Below are 24,995 nucleotides of genomic sequence, written 5' to 3'. Positions count from 1 at the left end.
TTGACAGCTATGAGGTGTCGAAAGCTTGCCACCCTTAGCAATGGTTGCTATTTGGATTGGCATTGGACAATCGCTTTTGGGGTGGGGCTTAGCGAAGGGCTAATTGTTCAGCATTCGATCCCCTCCACAGTCAGAGCTAGTGTGTTGCATGTGGTTCTCCCTCTGACTCTCAGCCCGGGGTGTCGGGGCTACAGGTGAACCGAGAGGGAAAGCATCTTTAGGCTATATTCTAGCACATGCATGCGTGTTGCAGACAGTACAATGCACAGTGTGGCCTGTGGTCGATGGTGTGGCAGCAGGAAAGGGGGCTTTCACAGTGGGTTGTTCTTACACAAACTGTTATCACACCTGACAGTGTCTGGTTGTGGATCCAGTGGTGCACATGGTGTGCGTAGGAGTGCATGGAATAAATTAATGAATCTAATCTCATGACTGAACCACAATCTGTGCAACTCCGTGCGTGCGTGCGTGCGTGCATGCTCCGCAACCACCCCCTGAATGTCCAGTTCAACTCCCTGTGGAGCTAGTCCTCCTCGCCATACTGTTCAGTGTGTTGATAACTCCTCAGCTCACTAGCATAAAGGAGAGGTCACTGCGGCGACTATACAGACTAGCTCGTTGTCACTCTTTGAAGCACCTGAGACTCCTCTTACTCAGGCCTGGATTAGTTCATTCATTTTGGTGGTTTTGTGATATTGTGTCTTTATTGTTAATGGCGTTTAATGTTTGTGTTTGCACCGTTTGTTTTACATCACCATTACATCACCTAATCAACATGAGTTAGACTTTAATATATTAGCGCCCCTCACATTTTTTTGCAAGGATACCTACCCTAGGGCCTAGGGGACATGTAAGGAGAACATGCAAACACAGAAAAGGCCCTTTCACCAACCCCCCCTAGGGTACGGGCACTGATGACGCGGAGGAGAGAACACGCCTCCAGCGCACACTGTGTCCCCTTTATTAGTCAGTTCTTTCATCTGTTTTAACCCATTTTGACCTGAGATCAGATTCTAAAAATGTCTTCTACATCCTGACAGTTTTCTGAGAAATCTATGTTTCTATGTCAGTCGTTCCTACAAGCTCGTAGAGTGGCGCGCTATGAGCTTGTAGATCTGCTATTTTTCAATAGCTAAAGCATAACATAATTCTAACACCAAAAGGGGTTCCCTTCCAAAATGGGTTTTAACCTATACTGAAAGATACTTTAAATAAACGGTGTCTTCAACGTTAAGATTGAGTCTTCCTTGTATTTGGGTCGAACTATAAAAAGGCCTTGACGGCTGAAGTCATGCATATAGACTGAGCACCCTGGGCTTGGTGCTGTGTGGTTCTATAGAGCATCCTGGGCTTGGTGCTGTGTGGTTCTATAGAGCACCCTGGGCTTGGTGCTGTGTGGTTCTATAGAGCACCCTGGGCTTGTATTGGTGCTGTGTGGTTCTATAGAGCACCCTGGGCTTGGTGCTGTGTGGTTCTATAGAGCACCCTGGGCTTGGTGCTGTGTGGTTCTTTGGCCTGGCTTGCTTTTGGAGAGGCAGCGTACCTTTTTGGATGGATGGGTATACAATGTTCTCCTCACTGAGCCTGATATACAGTACATACAGTAGGCTGGAATACAGACATGAGGAGAGTCCGTCAATGTCCCCCCACTGTGGACAGGAGAGTCCGTCAATGTCCCCCCACTGTGGACAGGAGAGTCCGTCAATGTCCCCCCACTGTGGACAGGAGAGTCCGTCAATGTCCCCCCACTGTGGACTCCCTCGGGCTCATCCCCAATATGGTCCCTATGGGTTAGATAAGCAGGGGAACATAATCATTATATAACCCGGGGACCATAGAACAAACAAAAGACTTTCTCAAAGGAGTCCCTCGTCAATCCCAACAGACCACTCTTGTACAGAAGTTATACCTTCTTCTAAAAATCGGACCTGCATTTGGTTCGTGCTCCACGTCGCGACGCATCGTGAGCTACAGTAGATCGCCTATTTCTGGTTGTGTAACACCGCCACACAACAAAGTTGTGTAAATGAGGCTTTATTAGGTTGTAGTCTGATCCGTGGAGGCTGGGTGAGGGGGGTGGAGCCCGAGGAGGACTCGCTGTGGCCCTGCCTGATCCTCCTCACTCATCACTGAGCACAGAGGCCTGAGTCTGTCTGACAGATCACAATGCAAATCACCACATCACAAGTATGATTCACTGCAGCCCCCGAGTCCCGCTCTGTCCTGAAGGCCCTTAGACCCAAATCATTGCGCTCGTGTGTGTTTGTGTGCGTGTGTGTTTGTGTGTGCGTGTGTTTGTGTGTGCGTGTGTGTGTGTCGTATAAGGCTAGAGAGAGCAAAAAAGAATGGACTGGTTACATACAGTATATAACCCATTAAGATCTGAGGTTGATTCTACAAATAAGTAGTTCTCACACAAAATATTCAAATGTTGCAGATGTACAAGCTTGTAGATCTGCTCTTTTTGAATAGCCAACGCTAAAATCTAAAATGGCACGGATGCTTGGGAGCTAACTGGTGCTATTGTCCCTATGAAACAAAATAATCAAAAACAAGTGAAATATAAAGGCACATTACCACGCTATGACCAGCTCTGTGTGTGTGTGTGTGTGTGTGTGTGTGTGTGTGTGTGTGTGTGAGAGAGAGAACAGGCATCATAAATGCATATGTATATTTTGTCTCTGTTGGGTGGAAACCTCATGTCCACTTACTTTTCAGGATTCAAATTCAAAAGCAGCAAATCGACAAGCTCGAAATGCATTGCTTGCGGATCTTCTACTTTTGATGCATACACTGTAGTATGATCAAGTTCAAGTAGGCCGTTAATCAATGGACAAAACCATTGCCAGTGCAGACAGTACAACAGGAAAAGCCCTGGATGGAGTCTACACAAGAATGCTACGAATGGCACTAGGTGTCACGAAAGAAGCGTACCACCTACTGTATGCAGACAACACTGCAGAGCTCAAGAACCTGATGTTGGATAGGAATTTGTGGAGGGCAGCGATCCAGGAATCCTGAGTTGGTGTTGGCTAGACCTCACTCTCGCAGCAGCAGCAGCAATCTATGAAAAGTTAGAATATGGAGATAAGAGGTTTCTGCCCGACAGCAACGATATGTGAGTGGACTGAAGTGTGCCTTATTATGCACAGACATTGTAATGGGCAATCAAGGGCATAATCACATGAGCATGAAACGTCACGCAACAGCAGGATCAGTACCGTTACATGTGAAGCATGTCAGTGCGCAACGTTTACATGTAACGACCTGACAAAAACCATCACATCAACATCGGCACGCACACTCGGAGTCTCGGACAAGCACATACACATAATAATGTGTAGCGTATGCACATGTGCACACACACACTTGCACAGCCGCACACATGCACACACACAAACGCACAGCCACACACAGGACGCAGCTACACACACACACACGCAGACATTCTTGATTTCAGGTGTTAAGCTGCATAGTAATTCACTTGATACAGAGAGTAGAGAGATGTCTGTGTGTTGTCACCTCCATGTAGGTAAAGTAACTTATCCTGTTTGATGTTGAAAGAATTGTTTGAATTTCTTTCTTCTTTTTATTTACCCCTTTTTCTCCCCAATTTAGTCGTTATTCCAATTGATTCCCCACACACATTGGTATGTTGCCACTGCGGTAGTATCCTTCTGGTATGCAGTCAGGCTTAGGCTTGGCTCAGGGAAGAGGACGCCCCTGCCATGCATAGTCCTCCATGGCACCGTTGGAGGTGCAACAAAGAAAGCAGGAAGACCATCCTTCTGTATTAAATAATACTGACCGAGAGGACATAGACTATAGAGCCTTCGTCCTACTCCTCCCGCTCTACACTCCCTGCGCCCCAGCCCGTAGGAAAAGCAGTGATATCACTCTCCCCTCCCAGCTTCACTAGCTCTCCCGAACACAGGACAATGGTTTTCATTTTTCAGCCATTATCAAAGTTCTGCTGTCCCTCTGTCCCTCTCTCCCTATTATGTCCCACCACTGTTCATCTGTCCCAGTGTTAACGTAAGAACCACTGGAGTAAAGGGAAGACATTGGTCCCTGTTGAGAGGAGGACCATTAGAGGAGCCAGACAGACTGGGAGGGGAGTCACCCCGGTGTGCATGACATGATGGTGCGTAAAGCCTGTATACTTAGTTGCGCGCCAGTGTGACGGGCAAAAAATAGCCGATCTACAAGCTCACAGCGCATTGCTCACCATGTGGAATTTCTCCCCTTGGCAAAAAGTTGGCAGCCATGAGCCATTTTTGGTCATACAGTATGGCCTACTGTACTGGATATAGATGATGATAGCATGTTATTGTTGCTATGAGACATGAGAAACCCATGTCAACATCCTTTCAGCTGTTAACACCACACCACAGTAACCCTACTATTAATAAGAATAATGAATAAATACATTACAGACATAAGTAAAAAACATATAGATATTATCTGTAGGCTGAAATTATGTCACATAGGATGTGATGTTCAGGATGGTGGTGTATTGTTTACATAATGTATGTGGTGGATTACACCAACATATCGTTGGTGTCAGGCAGAAACCTCTTATCTCCATTGTTACAGCCAGCCGCGTTGTATTTAGATTAGTGTATAATAATTGGCCTTGCGTATTACTGCATTCTGTATTACTTTCTGTATTCATTCTGAGGTGGAGACTTTGGTGAGAGGTGGAGACTGGTGATTGCCAAAGTCACTGACACCTGACATCTTGTATGGAATTGATTCCTGTCTGTTATTGGCTGGCTCCACTCATTGGTGGAGGCCCCACCTGGACTCTATAAAAGCCTCACTCTAGTCTTCAGTTTTGGGACTTGGGAGAGGACTGTCAGTGTCAGCTTCGGCAGCAGATAATCACTGCCTCAGCTGTCCTCACCAAAAACCAACCAATTTGATTAATTTGTCCTTTAGGTTTATGTTTATGAGTCTATGAGATGGGTTTTTCGGTTTGTTTCCTAGACATTAGGGTCGTAACATCCGGATGTTAACCTTTTGTAAATTAACACCCTACTTACTAGGCCTACAGCATCACACGACATGTGTCAAAAGTAGCAAATCTAAAAGCTAGAAATGTTTGAGCGTGTAGATCTGCTACTTTTAAAATTTCTTTGAATCCTGAAAAATAACAGTTTTGGACAGTGGATATTTGACAGCTCATTCTCTCTTTTGGGAGATAGCGTTGCACCCTCAATTCACTTTCTGCGTTTGGTTTTGCTTGTTTCTGACAGAGCCCGATTTGAATGCAGGCATTTGAGCCAGGCTGTAATCTACAGTGACTGTTCAAAAGGCCCGGGGCACACTGGGGACGTGTTAGAGACTGTGACAAAAGGCAAGACAAGCTTGAACAAACTCGCAGGTAGCTAGGGACAATCCTCCTGATTAGTTAAAATTGGCATCTTTATTGTCCGCTTAAATTCCCACTCACTGATGGAAACGTATTTTAATCACCGTCGTGAAACCATACGGTACACTGTGCTGCTCACTCATAATAGTCAATAATTAAAAAACGCTATCCCCTCTTTTAATCACAAAGGAATATGCAAATACAGTCGGAAGGGCTGGCTAATTCAAAACAGTAGCATTATTTAGCCTATATACAGACTGACTAGAAGAGGCTTTTCCATGTGGGTTTATGAAAACTGCCAGTGGGGGTTGGATGGGGGAGGGGTGATGTAATGTAAATTAAGCTCTCCCTTTTTTCCTTTTCTTTTTTTGAAGAGTGTGTATGCTTTTTGGAGGATTTGTTAGATAGAAACCTTTGCATACACGGCGAACTAGTTGTACAATAAGCTCTTCTGTAAGGAACACTATAACCTCTCTGACACAGGGGTTTAAAATCTGATAAGTCTGTTTGTACTGAGTGGTTATAGGCCTAATTTATAGTGTACGCCTCGAATTTAGCCGATCAATAAGCTCTCATCGTGACGTGATGTAATGCGTTGTAGATCAGCTATTTCCGGTGCCTTTGCATTGCCACTATCACTGTGTGCATTGCCTCTGCTCTGTGCATTGCCTATGCACTGTGTGCATTGCCTCTGCTCTGTGCATTGCCTATGCACTGTGTGCATTGCCTCTGCTCTGTGCATTGCCTATGCACTGTGCATTGCCTATGCACTGTGTGCATTGCCTATGCACTGCATTGCCTATGCACTGTGCATTGCCTATGCACTGTGCATTGCCTATGCACTGTGCATTGCCTATGCACTGTGTGCATTGCCTGTGCACTGTGCATTGGCTCTGCACTGTTTATTGCCTGTGCACTGTGCATTGGCTCTGCTCTGCTCTGTGCATTGCCTCCACACTGTGTGCATTGCCTTATACACTGTGCATTGCCCGCAGCCTCGCAATAAACAACCAGAATATTTGCTGTGTCACGAGAGGCTTCTATCGTTGCATTTCATGTGTTCTCAGGCTCCATCGATTAATCTTGAAGCTCGAGACAGCTGTGCCGACTTAAATGAAGGCCCTGGCAACGCATGCATGATGCAGGTTGTGTGAAAACAGGCTAAAAGTGAATCGGTAAACAAGTGCATTTCCAGCATCGTTGCTCATATTCAGATTGGAGAGCGGAGCCTGATTTGCATATATGCAGAGAGGGTTGTGCATGCCTGACGTCCCTTTCAGCCCCTTGTGCTGGAAATAACCATGCACACAGCATCCTCTGATTACATTGATATGTAGATTCATGCATCGGCAAAGATTAGTTATTCATTAATGTATTTGATTTGAATCCTCGGGTGAGTGTACCTCAGATGGCTGTCTGGGAATCACAAACCATTACACAGACAAACCTGTGCAGGTTTGGTGATCCATAAAATGCATCTAAATGCAGGGCTTCATTTAAAAAAAAATTAAGAAAGTAAATAAAGGATAATAATTAATTTGGTAGCACTTTTAACATTTAAACCATATACTTTAGTTGACAGGAGTCCCGCAGGTGTCTGTCTGTATAATAGGAAAGAAGCGTCCTTTTTTCCACCATTTTTTCCTTCACCAAATATAAAAAATGGCTGATCTACAAGCTCACAAAGTTGCAACTCGTGAGCTTGTAGATCTGCTATGTTTGGCCCAGAATAGGGACTATATAGGCTATGGTTCAAGTGATGATATGGGGCTGAAAACAAATAAGCAAAGAAATCTGAATGATTATCAATCTCTACATGCACGGGAGTCGGCAGAAATACCAATCTTTCTCAAAGTGGGCTGTGAGGAATATGGGGTTTATAAGCTGTACAAATCATCTCAGAGTTAATTTATAACTATATAGTTTGTAACTCAGGGAGTGCATGAATGTGCAACTTAAGGGTCCATTTGGTCACACGTGTACACTCCCAGAGGTAAAATAACGCTGAGGATTTTATAGATCTGTGTCATCCTTTCTCAAAAGCATCATGGATCACCAGATTGCACCTCTAGCATTGTCCTCACTGGCGGCCTCACTGCGAGCATTTGTTTTAACTTAAAAAATAGGCCTCTCTGCGCAGAGAGTGCCAAGAAATGCTCGGTGCCAAACATTGTCCCTTTGCTCGGATCTGTCCTCATGTGCATAACTGGAGCTCACCGACATTTAGCCGAAACATGACCGAAAATGCCATTTGACTACATACGTCTTTACAGGGCTTTGTGTGACGCATTTTATTAAGAAGTTTCAGTCTGAAACGGAAGCCTGTATGTTTCTGAACCAATCAGAGCGTCGCATGACTCGCATCCATCCCTTCAGGCTATGGGACGTTAGTAGCTCCCCTACGACTACACACTGTCGAGTCGAGAGACAGATGGCCAGCTGATTAAGTTTAAAATGAGTAATACACTGTCTGGACGCCATCTTGAATGAAAAAAGGTCATGAAATCAAGATTCTTAGGGCCCACGTTACGTCATCACGCAGCACGTTTTCGTTCAAAGGAAAGGAAATGGCTTTTTATGACTTTTGACATAAACATAAATTGAAAACGTTCCATTGTTTTGGCATCTATTGTTACATCTATTGTGGTCATGACCACGGATATGCTCTAGTAGTGTGAAAAACGTATTTTTCATTTCACTGCGTCTTTAAACATCATACATCATCATAAAGAATGGTGGTCCCTTATTGGCCATGGGTTCCCACCGACATACCCAGCCGACACATATGACGTAAATTCTCCATTCATTGTCAATGGCATTTCTAATAATGTTTGTTCGGACGCAAACATTAAACACTATAGCTGTTTATAGGAGGGGCTAGCGCCCCCCAAAAAAAGCAAAACCAACCTATCAACGCCGAGGCAATGTCGTCGCCTCAGACTAACTGTGTTCCGGTAGATTGCGTCCCACTAATCAAGACCCCCTCCTCCCTGCCCTGAAAATGATGATCTATTGCTTGTGTGGACATAAGACATCAGTTCCAGGTTGTTCGAGGCGGTGACTGGTTTTCATAGGTAATGATGCTAGATTGCACGTGTGGGAATAAGGGAGGCCAGTATGTCGTCCATCAACGGGTCGTTATAGGACCTAACATTAGAGGCATTATTCAACCACTGTTCCTGTCCACCCCCCCCCCCCCCCCCCCTCTGTATCTGTTTCCGTCTGTCTCACTCGCCCACTCTCTCTATTACACACACTCACGTGCACGCAGCGCGCACTTGGTTTGCCACAAGCTCACCAGCGAGGACATCTCATTCTCTTTCTCCATGTGCGGAGGCATTGTTGGTGGTGTCAGCTGGCGCTGTCTCTTTTATCACACTGGAAGCTAATGGAAGCAGGAGGTGGGGGAAGTCACACACACACACACACACACACACACACACTGGGGCCATTGGCCCCGGGGCCAGAGCTGTTTGGTGGTGATGTTTTTGTTCCAGCCTGCTGACGCCTGGTGATCAGCTTGTGTTTTCTGACACGCACTGATTTGGACTTTGGCGGCACGACGGAGTCATGCACGCCCCCCTAAAATAGCTGATCTACAAAGCTTCACAACGCATGGCGATGCCTTGTCTGAGGCTTTGTAGATCGGCTATTTTCGAAGAAGCAAAATTAAGCACATTAAATCCCAAGAAAATTAAGCTCTCAGGCATTTTTTGCTCTCCTTGTAAATTTCCGTCACGCTTTTCACTCTGTTTTCACTCAATTTTATTGAAAATGTTGCACGACGTCTGCATCTTCTGAGATGACAGTAGGTTTTGTCCTCTTAGCTCGGTATAATAATTAACAAAAGGTTTCTTATTCGTTTCATCTCACATGTTACAGGCTTAAGGCATGAACACAGCGTTGCAGGAACCGGTATGTCTGTAATCCCTGCCGAGAGTAGAAATTTTCTCCTTATCTCCCAGCTAAAAGTGCAAAGGCATTCACTGTCTATAAAACAACAGGGTTTATTTACAAGGATGGAGACAATAGCCAATTACTGCAGGAAGATTCTGTGTGTGGAATATAGCTTCTGATAGGACAGCTGTGGTGACCTAATTTCAACATGAGAAATGCTAGGTTGCTTAGAAACATGCAATAACGCACATATGAAGGCATGTCTTGTATTTATTATTTTTTATAATTCTTTATTTTATTTTTTTGCTTTCTTTTTCTTTTTGTATAACATGACAATCGTGCTTTATCATGTGACACCATTTAGATACATATCATGTCTATATTATGTTTTACATTAGGCAGTGAGACAGTTAAAAATATACAAAACAATATTTTTTTTACTAGACATAGTTTCTATTTTTAATATAACGGTGGATATCTTCATTGTCATCATATATTTCTGTAAGATATGTGCTTCGGTTTCTGTCATCAAAATATTATTGCAGAAAACAGCAACTCCTTTTAGAATTTTTTTTTTTCAACATTTAGACAATAACTTCCAATGTATTACAGACATTCACAGTTACATGTTTTACACGGTACAGTTTTACAACAAAGTTCCAGAGAAAACTGTGGTAGAGTAATTTATACAAAATTCACAGGACATGAACTGTAGCCATTTCACATTTCCACTCAGTTGTTTTGCTTTTCTAAGTAAACATGTTTCGTTCAACCAGATGCCTTTTCACAGTAGCTGCCATAGAAGCAAACTAGGTCTCGATTCATACTTAGTTATGCTCAGGTGTCACACACCGGAAATAGCCAAGCTACAAGGTCACACAGCCACGCACTACGACGTGCTACGAGCTTGTAGATCTGCTATTCTCCAGTGCATGACACCCGCTCGCAGCAAAGTACAAGCCAAGGCTTACATTGTCCTAACACGCCATGGCAAAAGTCTGCTGAAATTAAAGCTTTGTGCTTTTTCACTAGTAAAGCAAAGACAACGTAAACAAAATGAGAAAACAGACCACTTGCCTAACTGGCCTGCACCTATACATCTACATATGTATTGCTTAATACATATTGATCAAAGTATAATTGATCGTTACACATAAAGTAAAATTAAGGACTGTATTTAAACACAGAGTTGGTCCGAGTTTTTGTGCTAGCATACAAAGTGATTCTGGTTCTGTTGATCTGCCCAGTCATGTAAACAGACTGTAGACTGGCTTTGTAGAAATTGTTGTAATAATTGGCTTAAGGCCTTCTCTTTTCCTTTTCCCTTTTTTTTCTTTGTCAGGAAACATTTTGGGGGGAAAAAATCACCGATTTTCCTGAGGAAAGCATGCAAAACGTAAACAGGATCGACTGCCATCAGTCAGTGTATGTAAATCAGCTTTTTCTAACCCTGTGCTTATTGTCTTACTTTCTTTTTTGTGTACCCTGTGCTTTTCACCAACCGAATACTAAATGGCATAGTTTTTGCTTTTCATCTGCCCCTATATAAGATTTTGGTCCTCCGTCATAACAACATATAGTAAAAAAACATCCTAAAAATAATTCTAAAAATGTTTCAATCACATAAAAGTTTCTTTTTTTTTACTCAAAAAAGGAAGGAACAAAAATAACAGTCTCTTTCACACACACACACACACACAAATCTTTTGCAACATAATACTGGATTTACTCCAAACTTCTTATTGGCATTGTGCTTTCTCGTCGCTCCCTCCCCCGCTCCCCCCGTCCTCTGTTTGGCGCTGTAGTGCTGTCCTCACAGAGTGACATGTTTGAATAAGAGACAACTGTGTGAGGTTTGGTAAACATCCACGATAAAATTGACCCCATCGCCCCCTTCACTCTCCTATGATGTCAATTTTAGACACTCTACTATATTCACACTGTATTTACTTGATTCATGAAGATATTCAACAAATTGCTATTCTATGTTCTGTTTTTTTCTTTTCTTTTCTCACAGTATTACACAGTATGTTTTTACATTTTTTTCTTCCCTATGGTATTTTTTTATGGTAGTATTTCTGAACACTAACAGTCTTTGATTTTTGTATTCGGAATGCATACCAATAACGAGACACTATTGGCTTGGTTTAACAAATGCAAAAAATTAAAACAAGTTTATTTTCCTTCTTTTTTTTCCTTCTTTTTAAAGATTTGTTTTGATCACATATTTCCCCTGGAGGTAGGTGAATCAATTGAAATCTCGGAAGTCCTTTGTAATGTTCTCTTTTTTTTTGTCTACTCTCTCCAGCTATAGGGTTCTCCGTTTTTGTTTTTAGACGATGGCCTCGGCGTTGGTCAGGTTGGAGGTCGGGCTAGTCGGGTTAGGAGGAGGCATGACGGGCTCTGTAGGGCCGGCCGGGTTGGGGGGTGGTGGGCTTGCGGGGCTGGTTGCGGTGGCGGGGTTAGCTGGAGTGGCGGCGGTTGTGGCGGTGGCGGTGGTGGTGGTGGTGATGACGGAGGTTGGACTAGCTGCGGGGTTCACAGGACTGGTAGCGGCAGCGGCTGCCGGTGGAGCTTGGGTGGCTGGAATAGCCGGGGCCATAGGACTGGTGGAGATAGTGGGAGCTGCGTTGGTAGCAGGGCTGGTGGCGGTGGGCGCCGGGCCAGCAGGGCTGGTGGGGCTAGCTACGATAGCAGCACTGGTTTCTGCCTGTACCTCCGGTCCATTCTCCTTCCGCCGGACCACTGCAGGAGGCTTAAACATTATCCGGAGTCGCTGGGAGAGAGAAAAATAAGTACAATTAGCGTTTACAGCATGATGAGATCGAACCCCAACATACCGTGCCAATAGAGCCAGGGACGGATTAATCCCCATGAGGGCCCCTGGGCCGGTAATGTTTTTGGGTCCCTCATAGCACGCTTGTTTTAATCGTCTTTTTGACCTAAATCTAACAAAATCAATGGCCAATTTCAGGGCCTCAAACCCAGTACCGCGCGGTTCAGTTAGCTCGAATGGCCTGGGGCATGGTCAACAAGGCACGGCACACGAGAATCTCCTCCAAGTCCAGCCAACTTGGTACGTCAGATTTAGACCCGAGCTGGGGTCGAACCCCAGTCTCCCACTCATGGATTGGACTTATTAAGACACAACAATCAAATAAAACAAAAATACGACCGCATTCGTAAAAGCCAGTCAACTAATAAGGTGTCACGATAATGTCAGAAGAATGTGGCGGTCTGTGGAAAGAAATAATAAAAACATATCCATCTTATTTTTTTATTCTAGCCATAAGTAAAGATATATGTAACCCAGGTTTACTGTATGTCTTTGTATCTGGTTGTATGCATGTATTTGTATCTGGTCACAGGTACTGCATCAGTTCACAGCTCATCACTCACTCACTCACTCACTCAGTCACACCAGTTTCAATCAGCAATCATCACCACACCCTAGTCATCACCACACCCTAGTATAAAGCACAGCCATTTTGTCTCAGTCAGGGAGGTGCACATCACTGGCTGTGGCAGGTCTGTATTCCCATTCTCTTGCAAACAATTTACCATTTTACTCTTCCTCACAATACATCATATTAACACTGACCTAAACGAAAACCTGAATCATGAATTCAATAATAATAAATAACCTGTTTCCCATAGGCTTACGTTGTTAAATGACACCAATAACATTGTCATGATTGGAATAAGTTAGGGTTTTAACCCCCGAGCAGTGCAGTGTTAAGTGGAGACACGGTTTTGCTGCGTCCTCCTATAGTCCGTGGCCGTGACACCACGTTTATGGGACACAGCCCAGGGCTGTGATCATCACTTGAAGGTTTTTTTTTAATGGAGTGATTGATGAATGTGTATAAGCATGGATGAAGGCTGGTGTGTGGCTGTCTGGTGGTTACTGTGTAAGCAGGGATGAAGGCTGGTGTGTGGTGGTCTGGTGGTTACTATCTCCGATCTTCTGCTACGATTTTTGTGATTGTCTTAACGGAGCCATAAAAGCACTGCCATCTAACTTGCAACATTGTAAATATGTTATATTGTTTTTAATTGCACAGTTTTAATTGCTTGTGTACACTTGGAAATATCCTACGGATTTCATATGACACCTCGTCGATGTAGGCCTTTGCAAAATATGTGTATATGTATCATTTATTAGTTTTATAGCTAAATATTTTTGGAGTGAATATAGACTGTATATTCACATGCACTGTATAGCTATAAAATGCTAGCGCCACTATTCCAAGGTAAACGTAAAAGTAGTTATCAAGTCAAAAACGTGGGCACCACTGATATACAGTATATATTATGTTTAGATGCCTGTCAGATGGTCAGATAATGCTGCTACACATGTCTATGATTGAACAAACTGGTGTAGCCAAAGCCTACAGCCTCAGACTAGACGTGAGATGTGAGCAGGCCGTGGATTGATAAATCCGACAATTGCGTCGATCGCGGCGTACGCCCATTTTTCGCGCTGCGCAACTTTTATACATCGAGGGCCTGTACATTTCCATTGTAATTTTGTGACGAACAGCAATGCAATCATACATCCCTGCCTCCGTGGCGCGTCTGTTTGGTATGAAACATTGGATTGAATACTGATTGAATGGTATGCGTACTATAATGAGCATCATCAGGTCCCCCAGCAAGGTAAAGAGAGATTTTTGAGTGGTGCAACCACTCCAAGGAACAACAATGTCCGTGTTAACCTACTGTATGTGTGTGGCTATGAGTACCAGTAGGGGCAAAAGTGTCACTGTTGTGCCAGAAACGGAGAGAGAGATAGTGTTGCACTGTTGCCTAGTGCTAATTACATAGAGAGAGAGAGAGAGAGAGAGAGAGAGAGAGAGAGAGAGGCAGGGGGAGAGGGGAGTTGCACCACTCAGTTCACACAGGTGTGATTTTTATGACTAGAGTTGTTCCAATCGAGTCTCAAGTCTTTACTTTGCCAGTCAAGTCCCAAGTCAAGACAGGCAACCTTGCCCGATATAGATATACGAGTTCAGATATCGGGAAGGGGAAAACAATGGGAACATTATTACACGATTTTATATCTGCTGTGTGTTCTTACCTCCTTGAAAGTGCCCTTGAGGCCGATGTACATGTAGACCATATATCCTGGAATGAGAATCATGGAGGAACAAGCCATGAGCCAGCCCACTCCCTGGCCCCAGCCTGGGAACACGTAATCTCCCATGGTGAGTGGAACCATTTGCACGGCGCTGAACAAGAACACCCCCTGTGGGAGACACGGGACACGCGTTACGCCCAATTTATTCTCCGCCGTACGACGAAGACTGAACCAGGCCTTATGTATCCTGACATCACTAATTCCAGGGCAGCAATCGTCTCAAGGGTGATTCACACTTAGCTCTGTGCCGGCGTGGCGCCCTCCCCCCGAAATAGCCGATCTACAAGCTCCCGCAGTGCAGCGAGTTGTGAGCTTGTAGAACTGCTGTTTTGGGTGAGCGCCACAGCGCGAAACCAAGTATAAATCGAGCACCGGGCCTGACATGACCTGAGGCACATAATATTGACTTGACTTTATTGTTTTCCTGCTTTCATGTCAGGACTCAGGATGTTGCTATTGTATTTCTTGGCAGCACTCACGGCCACGATGAGAGGGGTGAACACGACCCAGCACAGCTTCCACCATAGACAGGGCCTGTACCCGATCATCTCCTCGATGTTGTCGTAGAACTTGTCCACACCTGAGAGAGACAAATGAAATACGATCGAAAAATATTCATAGCCAATTTATTTCAATTTGCTGCCGGCGTGCCATGCATGACGATGACTTATACGCCTGAGTTATTCTCTGTCGCACGCAGCGTGTGCCGCACCGAAAATTGCAGATCTACAAGCTCTCGACGTGTCGCAAGGATGATGTGTTGCAAGCTTATATGTCTGCTGTTTTCTGCGCACGACACCGGCGCACAAATAAGTCTCAATAAGCAATTAAGATGAGGGAGAGTACGGTAGCGCTGGTGTCATTGAGGACGAACAGTGTTTGAAGTTGTGTTAATATTGTTTGAGACGTGTGAGGTTAATCTATCATTTAACCTGCTTCCTCTATCACGCTTCGTCCTCTCAGTTTGCTAACAGAAGGGAAAGGGTTTGTCCTGGTAATAATCTCTGATGTGCTAAAAGGGCTGGAGCAATTCATAGAGTTATCAAATAATAGATTTATTGCAGAACAGAAAATGTATTTATGTAGGCATTTACCGTGGTTTTGTACTTTACTACCTATACTAGGCCCCGTTGTTTTTTCTTGCTACACCAAATCTCTTGGCCAAAAATCGCTTCTCTACAAGTACACAGCGTGTCAAAATGTGATGAGTTGTAATGTTGCAGATCTTGCTATATTTCCGTTGAACGTTCATCTGTAATGACATCATGCCCACGGGGCCGCTCGGGTTGAAGTGGTTAATGGATGATGAATATACTGTAACAGCTTAGTTGCTTCACTGAGGCAGTGATGAGGCTACACACACCGTAAAACCAGGATATGGAGATGCACTCAAAGAACACGAGGAACAGCAGACACATTCCACTGGCAGAGTAGTAGTCGAACAGCTTGAAGACGTAGATGCCTCCCTGGTTACACAAACACACGCGTGCACGCACACACGCACACACGAGCACACACACACACACACACACACACACACACACACACACACACACACACACACACGCATAATGCAACAACAGACATGTGCATGTCTGTGGAGTGTGTACAGCATTTGCTGGCACAAGCAGATTACAAGAAGCCAATTAGGGCAACTGGTCGTAAACAGTTACATCTGCTTGTTCTCACTACAATATGCATGGATTTGATGACATATTTCAATGATATTACTTTCTGATATTTGACTAATCTTTCTGCCGTACTTGCAGCCTGGTTTGATCATTAACCTTTTAAGCCCTATGAGGTTATCCTATTATAAAATGAAGAACTGCATTTTCTTCTCAGTGGGTTGACCAATTGATCTCAACTTGCGCACAGGCATTGACCATCATATTATGAAGCGAGTTTTCCCTTGCCCCAAATTTAAGCTATTTATTAGCGTTTTTTGTGAAATGGTCCTCGGGATCTGTAGTCGTGGTTGCAGTCCCATAGCCCGGATGGATGGTGGGTGGAAATGACGGGTATGGACTGGTCTGATTGTATTTTCTACTTCAAAACGACGTCAAGCGACGGAGGTGAAAAATGGCCAACGTAAATAGCGTGACGCTCACAACCCTAACGCCACTGTATGTTTCTGCAGTATATTTAGCCATAGTTTTAGTCACACTTACGAAGGATGGATAGCCGAAACGTTTGTCTCACGACGTAAAGCAAAACAACACCGCTGGCTACAGTAATACTGCTTAGGCTGCTCAGCATTGTGTGACCCCCAAATACAGACATACATACAGACATTGGAGCCGTTAGGTGAGAGGAAGCTGGCCTGACTGTTACCTGTGTGATGTTGGACAGGCCGATGATGTAGGACACCAGACACACCGCGGCGATGAAGAGCTCCCGTCTTCCTCTCAGAGCCCTGGGAAACTCATCCACCAGAGCGGTGATGAAGCCCTCCACCGTGCAGAACTGGAGCAGGAACGACACAACAACACAGACGTCTTGTTGTCAGGCAGAAACCTCTTACCGCCATATTTAACATTTCCGTCAGGTCTTATTTGGTTCCATTTCTCTACACTGGGAGGATTCAGACCGTGGAGGGCAGCCTCGTTCTAACAATGAACCTGGCAGACAGTGACATATTACAGGAGCCTATAGTGTTCAGGAAACCATGGAACATAACAGGCGGCATTATCTTCTGACTTGACCGCTGCATCTTCGTGGAGGCCATCTTCCTAACAGCTCTGATGTGCATAAGGAGCCATTACTATGACAGTTATTACAGGTTCATGATTTATGTTCTTTTTACTTAGAGATTGCTGCCGGCCGGGAGGACCTGGTGGGAAGCTACATTTCATATTGTTATACTCCCCGGGGGGGAATGGGGAACCTTGCATGTTCAACAAAACGTTTTTTTTTAAATTATAATTGAAAACTAAAAATAGATATGCACCGCGATACATTGTGAGCTTGTAGTTGCTATTTTCACTACTTTTGTGTGATACTCTTGCCATTATAAAATAGGCTGTTACTTTACATAGAAAAACAACTTGGACATACAAGGTTTGTACCCGACGACAGATTCTGTGGTAGATTCTGTGTATCATCTGATAGGGTTGACTTTCATGCGGAAGGTCGTGGGTTCGAACCCTACTCTGGGTTGATGTCAGCAAGGGCATGAGGTCGCAACAGCTACCTAGTTCAGATCTGAGCTGAGTTTACTGCAGGAACCTGTTCTGGACGTGAGTCTCCAGACGTGAAAACAGACAATTGATCAAGTGATCTAATGTGATTTGCATGATCAGACGTCGTCAACACTTCTGCCTTGGTTGCTGTGCTAATTACGTAATGATATTGTAAATTTGATATTTTCCACACAAAGCGTAGCCTGAAAGAGCCCTATGCTTTTCTGGGCATAGAGGGGTGGAACATGAATAGAGAAGGCACCCAGAGGAAACACTGAGGCGAAATGGACATAGTGGCCGAATTTGATATTGTGCACGTTCACGACGGCAGCACGCTCGTGCGCGTTCAACGGCAGTGCGTTCATGTGTTTGGGGCCACTCACTATTGCAATCCATCCCAGAATGCACTCTGTTCCTACCCGGAAGGAGGAGTGAAATCGCCTCACATGCGCTTTTGAGCAACTTAATGCAAGTGGATGGAAGGAGAACTCGGATGTCATCTCTATTCATGTATACTCTAAGGGCGGAACAAACTAGCGCTGGAAAGTGAAACCCTTTCTTCCCATTGGTTCGCCAACCTATATGAATATGCCTCCCCTCCCTCCTCCTCCTGCCCTCCCCAGTAGAAAGCAGCGGAGAACACTGATGTCACCAAATTTGGAGCGACGCTCCTCTGCACTGTTATTGGTTAGCGAAATGCAAGGTTCACTCCCACTCCTATATGCCACTTTTCCTGTTGGTCTCACCCAGCGCATTTATTCATTCATTTATAATTTATTTATTTAACAAAACGTCTGTGGTCCCCAAGGCTACACAAAGCGACACCATTGTATGAATTATTATATAATTCAGGCTTCAGTGTCTGAGTGTAACATCAGAAATCAAATTTCAATCGCTTTGCAAAACCACCTAGGAATGTGTTTCAAATCTGATAATCAAAAATTTGTTTCCATCCGTTTTTATTTCAATATTTTTTTGTCGTTCAAACTTGACAAAAACAAAAAACAATCTAATTCTAATCTGGATAGGCCAAAGAAAAGCAGTCTACATAGCCTACTTGGCTAACACCACGTATCACACATGGAAAATAAAGAATAAACAGAGATATCAATACCCGAGGGGCCTGTCGCCGAGTGACAGAGATGCATTAAAAAGACCTGACAGCGAATGTCAAAGTGCGACTATATCCGTCCACACGGAGCGAACTCCACACTTATCATGCGGAGAGCAGCCGCGCCGAACGGCAGCGTGATATGTACCTGCAACGTACATATTCAGGTCAACCCGCGGAGGAACTAGCTCACCTGGCTGTCGATCCCCAGCATTAGCAACATGGAGAAGAACAGGATGGCCCAGAGAGGAGACACTGGTAACTGGGTCACGGCCTCTGGGTAGGCCAGAAACGCCAAGCCAGGCCCTGGGAGAGGAGAAGCGCACACACAGGAAAATCACACTTTCTCTTTCTCCTAGTATGAACCCATGACTGTAGAAGCACTCTGTAGTATCGTATCGGTTAACCAATTAAACCTTATTACACTTTGTTGAGCGGGGACCCCCCAGGGGTCCCATCCTGACTCCTCGCTCACCTCATTTGCTCCCTCTACACCAGTGATTCGCAACCCTTTTTCATTTTAAGCATCCCCAGTCTGATATGCATTAGACCACAGACTGCCCATTTGATACAATTCTTTAACTATGGGAGGGACCCATATCTACACTGGAAAACACCCAGTGTTTATTTTGGTCTGAGAGTGATACACAGTTGTCCGTTGTGGTCCTCGGAGTTGACGTTGAGAAAACTATTGAAACTCTAGAAGAGTCTAGATCAATGACACCACTCTGTGCGCCGATCAAACGGTTACAGTCATGTGTGATGGACTGAGGTACTCACCCGACGCTGCCACATCCGCGATGGACCTCTTTGTCACGTGCGACATGAAGCCGACGATGGAAAAGATGACGAAGCCAGCAAACATGCTGGTGCATGAGTTGATAAAGCAGACAATGACAGAGTCTCTGGGGACGAGAAACATGAAAACAGGGCCTGTTGTCAAAGCTCAAAATCATTTTCCTTGATTTCCTCCGGCTATGGGCTGAGTGAGCAGAGTGAAATTCCTGCCTTATGCAACGGCTGAGTGAACACATCATCCCCGCTGCTTCAGCTTCAGTATCAACCACACAATTTCTCAGCAAAATATAGCCCTTTTCGGTAGGGAAATACAAATATTAATTGTGTGGATCCTTGATTTCGTTACGACTGAGCCCGAATAAAACAAATGCAACGTGATGCTCAGTGCTTTCTGCAATTGATAAACAATTCGTACGCTCCATACCCCACAGAGAAGAGCCTCTGCCCCTGTGGACATGCTCCAATATGCAGCCCCGAAGCATCTCTCAACATGTTTTATTATTATGTTTCTACTCGCAGCAAATGTAATCTCAGTCTAATAATGGCCTATATCCCTGGCATCAGATTTGAATAACAACCTATAATGGTGGGCAGTGTCATTTCCATGTTCATTAACCGCTTGTTAAGGATTTGCATTAACATATTAAATGCAGTTTTATTATGAATGACCACAAAGCTAGACCCTGAATGGCCATAACAGGTCTGTAACTCTGGGAGTGTACAAATGGAACCAAATGGACCCTTTCAGGTTCCATTTGTACACTCGGTGGCAGAGAAGTACACCACCTAGAACATGTCAGAATACAGCATGAGAAATGTGATACTGTACTCTACTGCGTTGCATTGCAAGGGAGATAACCGTTATTATCGTTTTATATATCGCGATAAAAGCTGCTCACAATAATTGAAAAATGTATCATGAAATTGTCCTGTTTTAATGGGAGGAAAAATGTATCAAAAGAAATGTGTGTATGTATACGGACATATTGATGACCCCTGACCGGTGAGCTTACCTGTACACGTTGTTATTGAAAGGGTTGTAGCTGCCCAGAGCAATAAGAGAACCCAGACCCAGGCCGTAGGAGAAGAAGATCTGGGTGGCTGCGTCCAGCCAGACCTAGAGCAGGAAGACGTTAGTAAGCTGCCTGTAGAGAGCTAGTGCTCAGTATTCATCTATACCCAAGTATAATGGTCACTTTTCAGGGCAGAAACCTTGTATCTTCATTTTTTTCATGCATGTTTTATCATAAGCAAATCCCTATTTCATACTTGATGCAGAAGTAACAAATTAAATCTGATCTACAAGCTCACATTGTAGATCAGCTATTTCTTTGGCATTTTTGAAAGATTTGCAATTTGCGCCTTTAAGGACATGCCCAAAATATATACAGAGGCCAGGTTGAAAGTGGTTAAGTCATGTCTGTGGGCTTTATGAATGAAGATTTAACCAATTTAAGAGTTGACTTTCCCCCCTCATTTCCTAATGTAACAGTTTCTATTCTAACATACAAGGTTTCCACCTGACAGCAACACTATGTTGTTGTTTTGTTTTACCTCAGATTCCTTGAGCTTTTGAAAGTCAGGTGTGATATAAAAGAGAATTCCGTCTGCAGCTCCGGGTAGAGTCACCCCACGGATGAAGAGGATGAACAGCATGAAATAGGGATAGGTGGCTGAGAAGTACACCACCTAGAACATGTCAGAATAAAGCATCAGAAATGTTATATATACTGCAGTGTTGCAATGCAAGTGTGCACTGTAAAGCCATGAGAAGAGACGATGGAAGATAATCATATTATCGTTTACAGTATATTGCGAAGGGAAAAAATATCTGACTAATGTTCCTCCGAGAATATGGATGCTGGGGTGCAAGCAGTTGTTATACATGTAGCAAGTTAGCAACATCTTTTTAAAATAAGAATTTAAGGTTTTCAGAAAACTTAGGTTAGGTTTTAGAAGGCGTTTTTAGAATCCGCATCAGGTAGAAATGGGAGAGTTCTAAACGTGCCGGTAGTTTGATTATTGTGATATTGTTAATCGCAATTATTTTGGCCACGATAAATTCTCACATCGTCCCATCCCTAATCCTGAGTATTAATTTTATCCTCAGGGTGTACAAGTGGATCCTCCGTTGCACTCTCTGGATTACATTAGTACTCCGTATTTCAGCTGTGCACTTGCAAATGATGCTCACAGAATTAGCAGATTTGCAATTCAGACACCATTCGGGAAAACAAAGGGCTCTTCATGAGGGGTTTAAAAAGGCTTCAGTATCATGCAGAGACAACAGATAACGGGTTAACAACAATTTAGAGTGTAGAAATGTACTGAAGCTTTTCATTTAATTCAATTCTCCCTCTTTTCCCCCTTTTTTCCACACTGCATGATATTTGTGGGCATCGATGTGCAACGGGGATTGGCTATTTTGTGGTCAAAGGACATTTTATTTGCCATGGTAACGTGCCATACATGTTTGAAGCACCAGGGAGGGCAAACAGCTCAACAAAACGACGTTTGGCTGCATGTAACGGCTGCTCCTATCATGGGTCCACACACAGTACAGACGCTGTCAGGAGGATTGGAATTAGCGGAGCTACCATGAGACTGCACTAGCTGGATTAGGGAGTGTTTGATGTCTCTACTCATATACAGTATACTGTACACTCTGCTGTGATCTATACTGTAAATGAGTGATGATGTGATATGAGAATGATGCATTTGGCATACCTGTCAAACACTGAACCCTGTTGAAAATCAACACAGGGGAGGGGTTCGGATTAGGGCTGGGCGATATATGAACATAATCAAATCATGACTTTTTTATTTTTTACTAAATATCAGCTATTTTCTGTATTTCTTTTACGTTTCTGACCATTTATTATACTGTATAATGTGTGATTAAAACCAGGACAAGCTAGGCCTTTTGCCATATCACAGAATTACGTTATTCAAAATACCAAATGATATATCTAGTCTCATATCACAATATTGATCGGCCCAGCCCGAGTTTAGAAATCTTGCAGGGGGTGGGGTGGGGGGGGTGGGAGGGTTTCAATTCAAATCTCACCTTCCCTGTCCATGCAACCCCTTTCCAGATACAGAAGTACACAAGAACCCAAGCGACGGCCAGCGTTATTGCCAGTGGCAATCGGATTTGCCCTGGTTTTTCCAAGCCATCGGTCATCTGATGCATGTTGCGCCTATAAGATAAGAGCGAGCAACAACAATAAGTCTATTATACACACAGGGAGATGCAGGCTGTGGTGCAAACATGGCTTCTCTTTTAATGCATCTCAAGGAAGCATGCGAGGCCAGGGCATAATATAATGTGCCATTTCTTGAAGCAAGCGGAAAGTACAACAAGACAATCTCTTACTCCCAGAACTCCTGCACTGCACTGGTCAGATTGGCGGTGTCTAGGATGCTGTAGTTGGTGTAGCATTTCTCTGTGTTCCATGCATTGTTACATGAGCTCCAGGGAAGGTCCTGCATGCAAAACAAAAGTTATGAGCTAAACTTTTTAGCAAAAGAAAACATTTTGTTTTACTTAGTAGCAATGCTGCAATGTAGAAACACTGTGATACAAGTCTGTAATTCAATTGACTTGAGTTAAAGTACAAACGTATTGGTATCAAAATGTACTTAAAGTACCAAACGTATAGAAATACTCATTATGCAGAATGTCCACAAGTTTTCAAAATGTATACAAATCTTTTGAAAATAGCAGATCTACAAGCTCACAACGCAGCACAAATTGCAACGCTTTGTGAACTTGTATATCTGATATTTTCAGGCCGCCAAGATATTAGGGCTGATGTGGTTAATGCATGTTTTCTAATAATCCAAATCTAAGTAGCAACTCAAGATTTCAAAAAAGTTATAGTGGAGTATACAAAGTACAACATTTGCCTCTGAGATGTAGTGGAGTAAAAGTAAAAGTATTGAAAATTGGAAATACTAAAATACAGTTAAAAAAAAGTACAGTACAGTATAGGCTAATTTAGTAAATGTTACTATTTACACCACTGGTTATGAGCTACAGTATAGGGTTTTTTGCCACACTTGGATGCATTAGCATGCATGTGTATAACTCTCTCCCCTGTGAGCTGGAAGCAAAGCCTGACTGAGAGCTCTCTAGTCTCGATGGACAGTAAGATATGATACTCACAGTGGTGAAGGAGTTCCACAGGTAGTAAATGGCCCACGAAATGATGACAATGTAATAAATGTTAAGCCAGAAGGACAACACGGCCGCTGCGAGGCCAACACCTATAACACACAGAAGTGGATAGTATGAGATTGCAGACCTGCAAGTGTTTATTTTTTATTGGTGATAAATAGGCTATACAATGTAGTGCGTGTGCGTGTCTGTGTGTGTGTGTGTGTGTGTGTGTGTGTGTGTGTGTGCGTGTGCGTGTGTGTGTGTGTGTGTGTGTGTGTGTGTGTGTGTGTGTGTGTGTGTGTGCGTGTGCGTGTGCGTGTGCGTGTGCGTGTGCGTGTGCGCGTGCGCGTGTGTGTGTGTGTGGCCTATACCTTTAAACACAGGAGCCAGCTTCCATACACCAAGCCCTCCAATTGATGTGTATTGACCCAGGGAAGTCTCCAGTAGAAACAGGGGCATTCCAGCAAATATGAGAGTCAAAAAATAGGGGATCAAGAAGGCCCCTGCACGACGAATGGGGAATAGATAATAGTTAAAGCACGTGACATGTCAATTATAAAACTGCACCAGTGCATTATTACAGCCCCATGTGGAGCGTGTGAAGCATATCATACGTTATGAGGAGGTCTTATTGTCTCCTATATAGGCAATTCATTTTGGCAATGCTTTTATGAGTGTTTTTACCTCCACCGTTTTTCCCACACAGGTAAGGAAACCTCCATACGTTCCCCAGTCCAATTGCATAACCGACACATGACAGGAGGAAGTCAAATTTCCCACTCCACGTTTCCCTCTCCGGGAGGTCCTTCTTCTGCTTCTCCGGCTTCACGTCCAGCGAGTTGGGCTTGTTGTCGTTCGCGGCCACCTCGTTCAGCTCCGTCACCTGTCCGTCCGCTTTGGTGCCGTTCGTCGCCATATCCCTGGGCTTGGCAGAGGTCCTGGCAGTCGGACGAGGGGCTTCAGCACCAGTCCACGTAGACAGCAGCTTCGCGGTTTGCGATCAAACCTTTTGGGCCAAAATGTTTGGAGGAGGATGAGGAGGAGGAGGAGGAGGAGGAGGAGGAGGAGGGGGTGTGAGGCTTTACCCAGAGACAACGGCTCGTCGGTTGTCGTTAACCTGGAATCGTTTATAGAGCAATATAAGCGGTCGGTTTCTCAGGGCGCACTCAAACTGGGTTGCATGAATTGTTTTTCACGGAGGGTGAAAAAATACAGGTGACACTTAAACCGTATAGACATTTTTTCCAATATAGCATTTCACGAACGTGTGCATCCACGACGATTTATTTTCTTTCTTCCTCGATGTCTTCTACACAATCACGTACCAGACA

The 24,995-nt window shown here is 44.1% G+C and overlaps 1 protein-coding gene across 1 annotated transcript; it reads right to left on the bottom strand.

Annotated features, from left to right (window-relative positions):
* Positions 1-11,603: 11,603 nt before the first annotated feature.
* Positions 11,604-24,580, bottom strand: LOC308315892 (sodium- and chloride-dependent GABA transporter 1-like; the record flags this gene model as incomplete). Its single annotated transcript, XM_080764146.1, has 14 exons — positions 11,604-12,047; positions 14,352-14,519; positions 14,891-14,991; positions 15,775-15,877; positions 16,746-16,877; positions 18,898-19,010; positions 19,485-19,609; positions 20,516-20,619; positions 21,057-21,191; positions 22,570-22,702; positions 22,879-22,988; positions 23,671-23,771; positions 24,036-24,167; positions 24,349-24,580. 14 exons carry the CDS (start codon positions 24,578-24,580, stop codon positions 11,604-11,606), a joined length of 2,133 nt encoding a protein of 710 aa, XP_080620272.1.
* Positions 24,581-24,995: the final 415 nt, after the last annotated feature.

This window comes from Protomyctophum bolini (genome assembly GCF_963924005.1).
Source record: "Protomyctophum bolini genome assembly, chromosome: 5".
In the NCBI taxonomy this organism is placed as follows: Eukaryota; Metazoa; Chordata; class Actinopteri; order Myctophiformes; family Myctophidae; genus Protomyctophum; species Protomyctophum bolini.
The sequence above is the reverse complement of the archived record's forward strand: the minus strand, read 5'-3'. Positions and strand labels throughout refer to the sequence as shown.